This window comes from Cenococcum geophilum, assembly GCF_001692895.1.
Source record: "Cenococcum geophilum 1.58 unplaced genomic scaffold K441scaffold_5, whole genome shotgun sequence".
Classification (NCBI taxonomy): domain Eukaryota; kingdom Fungi; phylum Ascomycota; class Dothideomycetes; order Gloniales; family Gloniaceae; genus Cenococcum; species Cenococcum geophilum.
Window position 1 is genome coordinate 3,338,910 of NW_027137563.1, and position 13,102 is coordinate 3,352,011.

The 13,102-nt window shown below is 34.8% G+C and overlaps 1 protein-coding gene across 1 annotated transcript; it reads left to right on the top strand.

The window, feature by feature from the left end:
• Positions 1-10,436: 10,436 nt before the first annotated feature.
• On the top strand, positions 10,437-10,664 carry K441DRAFT_540557 (uncharacterized protein; the record flags this gene model as incomplete). The annotated part of the gene is made up of 1 exon (XM_067642602.1): positions 10,437-10,664. A coding segment is annotated over one exon (228 nt), but the record flags the coding sequence as incomplete, so codon positions are not given.
• Positions 10,665-13,102: the final 2,438 nt, after the last annotated feature.

The window sequence follows — 13,102 nt, forward strand, 5'->3', positions numbered from 1 at the left end:
ATTATTATCCTAAAAACTTAATTATACCGTTCTTAGAGATAAGCTAGTGGTGCTGCTTAAAGCGTGGATTTATAGAAGACTGATAGCTTCGCTATACACTATTATAGGCGTTTTATCTTCGTAATTTCCTATATATAACTTAATATACTCCCTAAAAAGAAATTAGAAAAGAAAAGCCTACTGTTAGGGAGCTAAGTCCAGCTCTATATTAAAACCTTAGCTATTTATCTATTACTTAAGGCTTTTGGACTTCTATAGCTCTTATACTTAAGTTATAAGATTTTAAAAGAGAACTTACTGTCTAACTATTATAAAAAGCTAATTCTTGATTAAAGTCTATAAATAAGTAAAAAGTTACGGCTATTACCTTAGTTCTTAAGTAGTTAGAAAATTAAAATAACTATATTTAATTACTACACTTTACTAGTTTTAAACCCCTCCCCACTAATAGAAGGTATAGAAGGCCCTTTAATAATAATTATAAGATGGATAACGATTGCCTTTTTATCCTATATATTTATAGGAGTAAGGTTTATCCTAGTGCCAACATTATACCCTTTTTTATAAAACGTAACTTTATTATAACCTTATTTGGATTTAAGTCATTTAAGGTATACCTAAACCCCTTTTTTATATATGAACTTAACTAATTAAGAGAAGGATGTATATTTTACCTTAAAAACTCAGTTGCTATTAATCTAAAATACTATACTAATATAGAGTCCTACTAATGCGTATAACTGTACCTATTATTACTTAGTTAAAGAACTATAAATTAAAATAAACTAATTAAATTCATAAATTAAAGAGTTAGAAGATAGTGAAATAAGTTTAAAAACTACTAGGAAGTTAATAGCTTCCACTTTTATAATAATAGAGAATTAATTAGTAAAGGCAAAATCTTAAATTAGGGATTTTAAGAAAGAGCACTCTCTAGTTAGTAATAAGCTAGAAAAAATAACAGCTTAAAGTATATTATTTAAGATTTCTAAAAAGAGGCTGGAATCCCAGTTTATATAATAGCAGTTAATACTTAATACGGCCGTAGCTAAGAATAAATATCTTTAAAGCGTAATAGTAGAAAATAAATATTAATAGGACTCTATAAAAGGCAATAGGAAGGATACCTAAATTAAGCAATTATAATATAATCTGGAGGCCTAGATAGCTATAGTCTTAGAGCTAAATAACGGCCTAAAAAAATTAAAGGATATTTAAGAAGAAATGCGGAATAAGTTATAAATAAAAGAAAGAGATTATAAAGCGCTCTAATAAAAGATAGAGAAGGCAAGAATTAAAATAAAAGAAAAAAGTATAGAGTTAATAGAAGTATCTAATGCTTTAAAGAATAAAACTACTACTCTAACCTAATATCTAAAGGTAATATAGATAGAGACGAAATAAGTTATAGAAGAAAATAATAACTTATATTATGTACTACAATTAGCTAGGCCTAAGAAGGAAAAAGTAGTTTAAGAGGTGGTATTATAGGCCCAATCTAAGCATCTAAAAGCTCTTAAGTTATTAAAGTAAGTGCGCTAACGGTAAGAAGAGAAAAGACTATATTAAGCATTAGAGTTAACTAAGTCTTAAAAGAAAAAAGCAGTTTAAGAGGCGGTGGATTAGCTAATAACATAAGCCTAATTTAAGCATCTTTAGGTCCTTAAATTGTTAGAAAAAGAGCATAAGCGTTAATAAGAGTAGTTAAAATAGATAGTAGAGACTAAGTATAAACGCTAATAACGTAAATTATAAAACTAGGCCGATTAAAGTATAGCGGTGTATTAAGGCTAAGTAGAATATATATTTTTCGCGGCGAAGATAAAGATTGTGGGCCTTAAATATAATATATAACTTAATAATAACCTTATTAACTAAGGTTTTTAAAAATTAAAAGAGCTTAAGAAGTATAAAAAGCAGCTAGATTTAGGCTTTATTACTAAAGCAGATATATCTAATAACCTTTAGATTATTGTAATTTAATTAGATAAGAATGGTGGCTTTTAAAGAGTAGAGTTCGCGTATAAGCCAACTCAGGCGCTTAAGGGCTTTAGATCCTTTCTAACTAAGTAAGTAGTATAATATAAAAAGATATCCTAAAGAATAATAAAGTTTCTAGCTCCTAACCTCACCGTTATAACGTCTTATAACCCTAAATATTTTTTAAAGGCATTACTATATAGGCACTAAAGAAGATATTAATGCTTTTGCAAACTAATATAGGAGTATATTTACTATAAATAGCAATATTAGGCTTCTTAGGAGATCTAGGTTAGGGAGAAAACGATTATATAATAGATTTAAGGACGTATTACTCTTAAAGAGGCAACTCCGTTTTAATAGGAGGTCTATATAGTAGGAGATACCCTTACTTTGGTATATGCCTATAACTATTTTAATAGAAATAGAGCGTTTTCCTAAAATATTACTTTAGCTAGTACCTTCTATAGAAATAGAGCGCCTCCCTAAAATGTCACTTTAGCTAGCGCTATACGCGCCATTTAAGGTTTAATTAGGGGAAGAGGTTTATTATTTATATAATCCTAATAATAAATTAAATATTTAAATTAAATATTTAATTGCTTACGCTATAGTAAAAATATTTCATTCTGCTCACAGTTACAATGCAATCGCCCGCTAAAGAAACCTTTGAAATAAGCTTAATAGAGCTCCTACGAGCTCCAGAGGACTCCAGAAACCCTTCCTATTAACACTACATACCCCAATTCGGCGTTAGTGGAGGTATACGTGGTGTTTTCTAGTATATAACCCCTAAAGCCGGACCACAACAAACAAATAAGCCCCCACCCCTAACCCTAATGACCCTAACTAAACAACGCGCCCTTTAAGAACGCGTCTTATAGACTATATAAGCTGTAGAACAAACCTAGCAGGTGCTATAGAAACGATCTTTTAATGTAAACGAGGAGCGTACTACTATGCTCTCTTTCCTTACTACTGCGATCACAACCCTTTGGGTAGCCTTCGCCACGTTAGCGGAGCTTATCTGGACCTAAGGAACCTAGGAATAGTATATTTAGGACATAAAGGCGATCTGGACAGATATTGGCGCCCTCTAGAGGGCCGTAATAATGGCTACGAAGAGCGGACCAGCGTCTATAGGCCCGCTATCGTACGTATACGTCGCTACCACTATACCTATAATGCCCTAAGCTATAAGATAAGTTGCCTATAAACCTATAGAAGTAAACGAGATTATAATCTGTATAGGTGACGCTGCTGACCGTAAGGAAACCTTAAAGTAGAATAGCTAAGCCCTGGTATATAAGCTCTAGGCCGTAGAACCCCTAAACACCTACAAGATATAAGCCGTAAAGAAGCTATAGAGTGGCAATGTTAGGGCGTACGTTATAGATAAAGATATAAAAGATAGATTGCTATAAGAAACGGGGTGGACAAAGGTCCTAGGGCGCTCTACTATACCAGCTATACCGCTAGTACTAATAGAGGTCCACGCGGTGCCTATAAGCCTCGCCACTTAGGGCCTAGAGGCTAAGTAGACGATAGAGGATATAATAAAGTAGAATTGTACTATAGCAGGGCTTATAGTAGAAAGGCTGGCGTAGAAAAGGCCAGGAAGAGTCTGGACGGGAGAAAAGGTCCGATTGTTACTTATTATGGGCGTATAGTTAGAAGAGGTTATAAATACGCTATTTAATCGGGGCCTCTTCTTAGGAGGAGACCATTACCTAGTTATAAGGCACGAGACGACATTTCTAGTAACGTAATGCTTTAAATGCTAAGGCTTTAACTATATAGCTAAGAGCTATAGGAGAGAGGCTAGATATGGACGCTATACTGGGTAATATAACACTAGCGAGTGCGTAGGGGACCTACCTAAGAAGTATATTAACTGTAAGGCAGACCATAAGGCATAGAATAGGGCGTGCGGCGTCAAGCGGACGTAGTAGGAGAAGGCTGCAATAATTAGGGCCTTTACGCCGATATACTACGCGGGCACCTATAAGGCGCCCGAGAATGGATAGCAACCACAATTATAATACGAGATTACCACTAAAGAGGCATCGTAATAAACTAAGAAAAGGAAGCTAAAGGAAACAACTACGTGGGAGAGCTCTGTATAGGCAGAGGAGGCCCCCTAGAAGGTTGGCCGACTATAGACCATCGACTACTCTAGAAAGGAAAAGGGCCAGAGAACCCTCCAATTAACACTTTAAATAGCGCTAAATGGCAGTATATACGCCCTAATTTAAGTTCCGGCAACTTAGGAGCCCCTATAAAGTATAGAGCTTAATGCGGAAGTAGAAGCAGAAGCCTAGATCCGGAGAGAGGCGTCTAAAGGTACCGAAACTGCGTTGTAAGGGAGCGAATAGACGCTAAAGGGCACTGACTTAGCTAACTTAGAGGCCAGCATAGATATCTTATATTAGGACACCGGAATCCACTTATAATTATATAGTATAATACTAATAACAGCAAAAATGGCGTACTGCTTTACTTTTTATAAAAGGTAGAGTAGGCGGACCCCTAGCCGGATATACTAGCTATCTAGGAGCCGTGGAGGAAGGATTAAGGAAATATAATATATATTATAAAGTCCTACTACCTAGTATATGCGGGAGTCGGCAATATAAGGGTTTATTTCTATGTAAATAAGGCTATTAATATAAATAAGTAGGCGCTTATGTACTACTTAGCGGACGCATATACGATTAAGCTAGAGGGCCGTAAGCAGACTATTTAGATCTATAATATTTACAACCCCTAATAGACGAACAGTAGCTTCCGCGTATTACCAGAGCTACTAAAAGCCGAAGGAGAACATATACTATTAGGAGACTTTAACCTACACTACCCCTTCTAGGGGGGTGTAGTAGTGATAAGCGTAGATAACGCGGCGGATAACCTTATCCGCGCTATAGAGGCAGCTGGCCTAAGCCTAGCCATTAAGGCGGGTATGGAGACGTGGGTAAAGGGTATGTTAAGGAGCACGCTGGACCTAGTATTTACCTCCCCCTAGATTATAGATAGACTGCTATAGAGTTAAAGGCAGGACTGTTGGTATATAGGGTTTAACTACTTCCCTATTACTATAGAGGTAGACATAGAGGCGCTAGAGGGGCCTCTACTACCTAGAAGACCACTATAAAAGAAGGCTAATTAGAAAGAGGTGCGAAATAAACTAAAGGGCCAGCTCTAACCCCTATATAGTTTCCTATATAACATAAGAGACAAACTAAACGCACTAGCAGAGGCTATACACTAGGCGATTAAAAACACTATAGTAAAGATAATACCTAGCGCGTGGCCCTCGCCGTAAGCCTCTAAAGCGTAGTCGGAGAAATGCATAGAGGTAGTAAAGGAAACCCAGCAGGCTTCCTGGGCGTAAAAGGCCTTTTAGTTAATACCTAATTGGATTAACTATAGAGTCGCATATAATAAGAAGAAAAGGGTAATCCGGCGAGAGGCTAATAAGCTATAGAAACACACCGTTAAGAAGCTAACGAACGACCCTAAGGGAGTATAGAGGTTGGTAAAATGGGCGTATATAGCGGACGGGAAGCCGAAGGCCCTACTACAGTTCCCTCCTATTAGCAGACTAGGAGAAGAGACCCTACACTATAATAATAAGGAGAAGGCCGCTATCCTTACAGAGTAATTTTTCCTGCTGCCTATAAAGGTGGACCTTAGTAATATACCGGGTTTTATATACCCAGAGCCGAGAACTACAAAGGAAAAAGTTAAGAAGGAGGACATTATTGCGGCTCTAAAGGGGCTTGCCCCCGATAAGGCCCTAGGCCTAAAGAAGATTACTAATTAATTTCTTAAGATATACGGAGAGCAGCTGGCCCTAGTACTAGCTAAGCTCTTTAGCAGCTGTATAGAAATTAGATACCACCTAAAACCATTTAAAAACTCTATTATAGTAGTCCTCCGGAAACCATAGAAGCCGTCCTACTTTATAGCAAAGGCCTACCAGCTAATTACGCTACTTAACACTATTAGGAAGCTATTTAAGAGAATAGTAGCCAATAGATTGTCTAGAATTGCGGAAGAGACGGGTATACTACTGGCTAGCCAGATAGGAGTAAGGCCGGGGCACTTAACATAGATAGCGCTAGAACTACTAACTCAACAGGTGTATACGGTGTGGAGGAGCAATCCAAACCTAGTAGTATTATTATTTAGCCTTAATATTTCCGGGGCCTTTAACCAAGTCTCCTATAAAAGAATAATCTATAATATAAAAGCCCAGGCCGTGCCCTACTAGATAGTATAGTTTATAAAGTCCTTCCTTAAAGACCGAATAACAAGGCTCTTAATTGGAGGATATATGGCGCAAATAATATAGACAAATACTGGCATACCCTAAGGCTCAGCGCTATTACCAATCTTATTCCTCTTTTTTACCTATACGCTCCTACCGGAGCTATAAGGGGGTACTACTATAGCGTTTAGGTTCGTTAACGACTTAAATATACTAACGTATAGTAAGACCATAGAGGAGAACTATAGAGCCCTAGAAAGGGCGCACAAAATATATACAAAGTGGGCACGCTGACATAGGGTAGTGTTCGCCCTAGAAAAGTACTACCTTATCTATTTTATAAGAAGCTATAAGAAGTTTAATATAAAGGCTATAGCTAACATACGTGGATTTACGGAAGGCTTAGTTAGCAACCTATGCGTACTAGGGGTATAGGTTAACTTAAAGCTCAAATAGGGACCGTATATTAACATCGCTAAGGCGAAGACGGTTATATAAATAGCCGCACTAACCTAACTTACAGCCTCTATATAGGGCGCCTCCTTTTAGAAGGCGCGGACGATATACTCCGCCGTAGTCCGACTAATAATCTCATACGGATATAGTACCTGGTACTTACCACCGGAGTGGTTAAAGCCTAAGGAAATAAGTAAAGCTAAGCTGCGCTAACTAGGCGTAGCGCAGAACCTATACCTCTATACTATTACGGGGGCGTATAAATTAACGCCAATAGTAGTACTAAAATACGAGATGGGGTTTCCGCCGCTCTAGATGCACTTAGAGGAGCTAGCTATAGCCTACGCGGAAAGAACACGGGAGGAGTAGGCAAGAGAATATATTAAGAGGGAGTGCAACACTATACAAACTATAATAGCCCACTAGCTCCGACCTAGAACGAGGCCACTAATACAGCCCACTAGAAGGGATAAGCTTAAGAGGATAGCGGCTGCTATTATAGGGATAGATATACGGCCGGCGGACCTATCTAAAGCGCAGTATAGGAAGAGCAGAAGGGCTAGGGTATAAGAGGCGTTTAAAGAGCAGTGGAAAAAGGAGTAGGAAAGGTACTAGAGTATACTTATATACTATACAACGGCCTAGGCCAAACTATGGAATAAAAAGGTCCATAAACGCTACATAAGGCTTACTAAGATAGAGAGTATAATTAATACGCTGCTTAGAATAGAATATATAGGACTTAATAGACACCTCTACTATTAGAAAGTACCAGGGTAACCAACTCCGGCCTGCCTATGCGGCTATAACTAACAATTAACAATACATGTAATAGTATACTGCCCTAGGCATATTACTAGCCGGGCGGAAATATATTACCATACCGGAATATCCTTATATAGAGAGCTCCTAGCCAAGCCAAATGCTATAAAGGTAGTTGCGGACTAGTTTATACAGACAAACCTCCTACTATACCTCTTACTAGCTAGGGAGCTAGCTAGGGCGAAGGGAGGAGACTAGGAAGTACCTTAAGAAGAGGGATAGTAAATTGCGGCAACGTTGCGGCAATTCGCCGAATATAGCAGAATACTACAGATATAGCAGAATTTGGCAGAATTTGGCAATATAGTAAAATTTAGCAGAACTTAGCAAGTTAGTAGAATCTAACAGAACTTAGCGAGTTAACAGAATTTAGCAGAACGCAACAAGTTGGCAGAATTTGGCAAAAATTAGTAAGTTAGTAGAACTTGGCAGAACTTAGCAGAATTTGCACCGTTATAGCTACGGAGCTACGTACGGACTTTTATACCACCAGCCTTGCGGGCCGCTAGCCCTCGCCCTACCTAGACAACTAAACCAACTAGGATAGAACTTAGGCCCTAGCTATATACCCCACCGGACGGACCTAGGAGTACGCATTAAGATGGCTTTTCTATAGCGCCTTAAAGAGATATCAACTTGTGCTTAGCAGCTACTAATTAGAAGAGAGGCTATATAGGCTATATAATAGCAGAAGGAGAGGTTTTATCCGGCTATAGCTGCACGGTTTCCCTTATATATATATATACCTATATAGACCCGCTATATAGACCCTAACGGGAGCCGCAATAGCGTAATTAAATATCTTATCTTATAGTAAAAATATTTAAAAGGCTAGGTACTAGATTCTAATAATATAAAGGCTCCCTATCCTTATATATAATTTACTAGGTATTATATATAATATAACCTAAATTCCCTAAATTATTCTAATAATCTCTTTAAAGGCAAAGCGCCAAATATAGGTACTATAAGAGAAGGGAGAATTATATGGTTAGTTAAGTTCCGGCTTAGGCTTTAACTATAGTAGTAAGGTTATTAATAGGGATCCTTATATAGTATATAAAAAATCTTACTTAGAGGGGTGGGAGAGTTGTGGTTACCTATATTATTATAGTTAGGTAATGCCTAATTACTAATAGGGGGTAATACTTCACTATAGTGGTCTATAAACTCTATCCTATTATAGTAAATAGATAAAAACTATTCTAATTAATTAATACTTTTAATAGGGGACGAGTAAATAGGCTCGCTCTTAACCCTAATATTTAGATTATAGTAGACCTTACTTAGAAATAGAAGACGTTTTAAGGAGCTTCGGCTAAATAGGGGAGTTTTATCCCCCTATAAGCGTGCTTCGGCGGCACTTTAATAATAGTAGGGAAATTTATTAATTGGGTTACTTTCCCTTTACTACTCTATATAAGCGTATAGAGACGGTAAATAAGAATAGTGCTTATAATCTCTTCTATAGAGGGAGGCTAAGAAGTTAAATTCTTATTAAATTAAAATATAAAGATTTCCTAGTTCCTCTCTATAAAGATAGTAACTTTTATTTTAGGCACCAGTTAAGTAAGAACAAAAGCTTTCTTAAAAATGCCTTCTTATTAGGTTGCGAATATTCGGTTACTGGCTTCTAAAGGTCCATATAAAGACGCGTAGGGTCGTTTTTTTAGGCAAGGCATAGCATTAATACCCTTTTAATAAGATTTAAAGGTAGACGTATATAATAGTCTTTAAATAAAGTAAGACTAATAAAATAACGGTTTATAGTAATTAAAAGTATTCCTAGTAATATTTATATTTAATTCTACTAGAGATAACATAGACGGTATAGTATGTATATTATATGCAAGTTATACACCTTAGGGTATATTTAATAACTTTTTTAGCTAGGTTAATACCTAGGCGCAATCTTTAGGATATAAGCGCCTCTTCTAGACACTAAGATAGGGGTGCTTTCTACCTAGTAGAAGGGGTTCGTTTAGTAAGAAAGGAGCGTTACTAGATAATTAGCGTTAAATTAAATCCTAGGATAGTAAGAATAGGTTAAAAATATTATAAAGGGCAGGATTAATTAACCTAGTTATATTAGTATTCTACTAGTACCCCCCTTAAAACGGTAAGTACTAGCGGAATTCGCCTAGGTAGATTACCTAGGTGGCTTAAAATTACTAATAAAACTCGCCGCTATAAGCGTAATCGTAGTTAGCGTAAACGCCTCTACCTAGCTAAATAAAACCTCCTTTTTAACTACTAAGACAACTAATCTACCTAAATCTACCTACGGCGTCAAACGGACAATATCCACTAGGCGGATATTAATATTAGTAGCCTATTCGCGACTAGTGGACCTAGGTAGGCTTAGGTAGCTTTTTTAAAACGCCTACTTAATAGAGCCTACCTAGCTAAGTAATAGTTATTAAATATGCCCTTAGCTAAAAAAATAAGTAGGGTAAAGTAAGCTACTAGTTCTATATTTAGCGAGCGGCTAGTTTACTAATTAGAGTTTAACTATTTTATAGCGTATTAATTAGACCCTAAAATAGCTTTTTACTTAAATTTTAGTTCCTAATTATAGCTTCCTTAATTTTCTTTTAATACCCGCTCTTATATCAAAGCGCTAAAATAATATCTCATTATAGAATTTATTAAAATTTATTATTTTTTTAATAAACTTATTTCTTTTAATAAAGAACTAAGCACGTCTTTATAATACTTAACCATCCTATAAAATTCTTAGGGAAAGAAAATAAATATAACTACTATTTACGTCGTTTCGTATAGCGCAATTATTACCATCTTCTCTATTTAAAGAATTTCCAAACTTATTAGCTCTTAGGCTTATAAAAAACTCCTATTAAATATCCAGAAATAGACTCTATATAGTTTAATTATTTCTAAGTAAAAAAGCACATTAAATATTAGTCTTTTAGCTGCATTTTATATCTTTCTTTACGCAGTTGCAAATGTTATTGGCTCCGTTTTAGGCTTATCTATAGGTATCCAATTTACGCAGCGTTTAGGATATCTATTCGCTATTAACGCAGTTCTACTATTTCTTAAGGGCAGAACCAATTTAATTAGCGATAAAGTCCTACGCCTGCCAATATATAATTATAGCTTAATTTACCACTAGATTGGTTAGGTATATATCCTAAAAGGAGTACTTTATGCACTTCTAATAGTATCTTTAAAGTATTCGCGTATGGTAAACGTTAAAATTATAGTTTATCTAAAACTCCCTTATTCCTACTAAGCTTAATTATAAATAGCTTATTATATTTATTTCCGCTATTAGCCTTCTATCTTTTTTTATTATTTGTTATTACGCTTATAAAATTTTCCTCCATACTCACCTTCTTCTTATATTAGCTTTAATGGGAATATTATAGTTATATATTAGACTAAAGCGGAGCTATCCTATAGCTTATCTCTTAGTCGCATTATTACTTTAAGTTCTTTAGAAAGTACTTTAGGCTGGATTTATATTATATCGAAATCTAGGATTAGGTTTTTAAGTATTTATAGTTCACTATCCCCAAGAAGGTAAGGATTTAGAAAACGCCGTTTAACTTAGAATTATAGTAAAACGCCCCTAGAAAATACTGCCAGGGCAATTTATCTACATTACTATTCCGTACAGTTTCGGCTTTATTTAAGCACATCCTTATATAATAGCATGGATCTTAGAAAATAAGACTAGTATTAATAAAACTATAGTACTCCTTGTTTAAACTAAGTAAGGGTTTAGTAGCAGACTAAGGTTATATAGTAAAGCAACTCTAGTTATATTAGATAGACCGTATAGAGGTACTTAGTACTACTACCTAAGCTAATATAATAAGGTGCTGTTTATAGTAAATGGTATCGGAATTATAAGCCATTTATTATTAATTTAATATCTCCTAACGGCATATAATAATCAGACTGCCCATATATAAAGGCTATTATTAGTATAGTTCTTAGAAACAAAAGGTAAGAATTTATAGTATACTAGAAAAATAAGGGTATTGCTAACTATAAAGACCAATATAAATAGGCAAAAGAGTTTATCCTAGCTCTATATAATATAGACCACCGCTAGATTTTTACTATTTTCATTTTTTTCCTATATAAAGTTGCTAAGTCTATAGAAGAACTAAGTAAAGGGGATAAGATTCTCAGAAAGAGGCTTTATAAGCTTTTATATCTACTAGATATAGTATAGATTATTAACTAAGAATAGTCTACCGAGGCGGGAAATATAATAATATTAGGTAAGTTTCCTTTAAAAGGTAATAATACTTTTTAATTTAACGGCCGACAGTTTATGGGACGCCTAGGTTTAAAACCTATATAAGAAAAGCCCTTCGCTTAAACATATATAACATTATACTCCTTAGTATAGACTTTTAGCCTAATAAGACACCGGCGAGTTAGGTTTTAATAATTAGGTATATCTCTTAGATAATAAGCCATTTTTATTATAAAATTATTCTTATAAACTATAATAAGCTTAGGTAAATTCTAACTAAATTATATAACGATAGAGCTGTAGGTAGTTATCCTACATTAAGCTAAAGTCTAGAACTGGAATTACTAGGGGCGGCTTATATAAGCTTCGGATTTACGCAATCGCTAAGATTTATAATTAATTAATATTTAGTAGGTACGGGGCATAGCTATTACAAAAGCCCCTAATTAGCCTTTAACAGCAGATTATTTATAAGCCTTATATAACCTTTAGCTAGTTATTTAGTTTTCTTAAGGTCTAACTAAAATATATATAAGCAATTTCTTGGCGATATTAAGTCCTAGCACCTATATATGCAAGCCCTATCTTTAGCTAATATTTTTTATAGCGGTCCTTAGAAATAGATTTCAGATTTTAGAATATATTAGATTTTTAGGGTTTTTTAGGGTACGCTCTTTCCTTTATCTTATAATATAAGAGGTTATATACTAATCTTAGAATTTTACTTTATCTTAAGAAATAATAGCTTAATACCTAAAATAGACTCTTCTAGTACTAATTTAAGCACTCTAGTAGGTCTAAATTCTTCTTTTACTAATGGTTTTACTAATAAGAAAAAGAGCGTAAGCTATTACTCTTTTTACTAAAAGTCTAACAGCTATACCAATTAGGGGTTTCTTAAGGAATTCTTTCTTCGCAAGCAGAACTCTATACTTTAAATTTAAAAACTTAAAACCAAACTAGATAAAGTAAAAGTAATAATTAGTATACTTTAAGATTAATATTTAGAGGTAGAAGCTGCACTACTTAAGTGCTATAAAGAGCTTAAAAACGCAAGATAGATAAGGTTTAAGAAGTTAAAGTAGTTTAAGAATTAGCTTAGGTAAGTAAAGCAGCGGATCTTTAATAATAAGGCTAAGCTTAAACTTTACCTTTAAGATCTTAAATAGGAGAACCACTATAAATAGGAAAGAATTAATAAATTAGAGTATGCTCTTAGCCTTTAGAATTTATAATAGTATAAAGATAAAGGTAATAGAGTAGGAGAAATATCTCTAGTTGTAAAAGTAGAATTAGGTAGTATAATAAGCTATTTAGTTTTAGCTAAGCTAATAGATTTT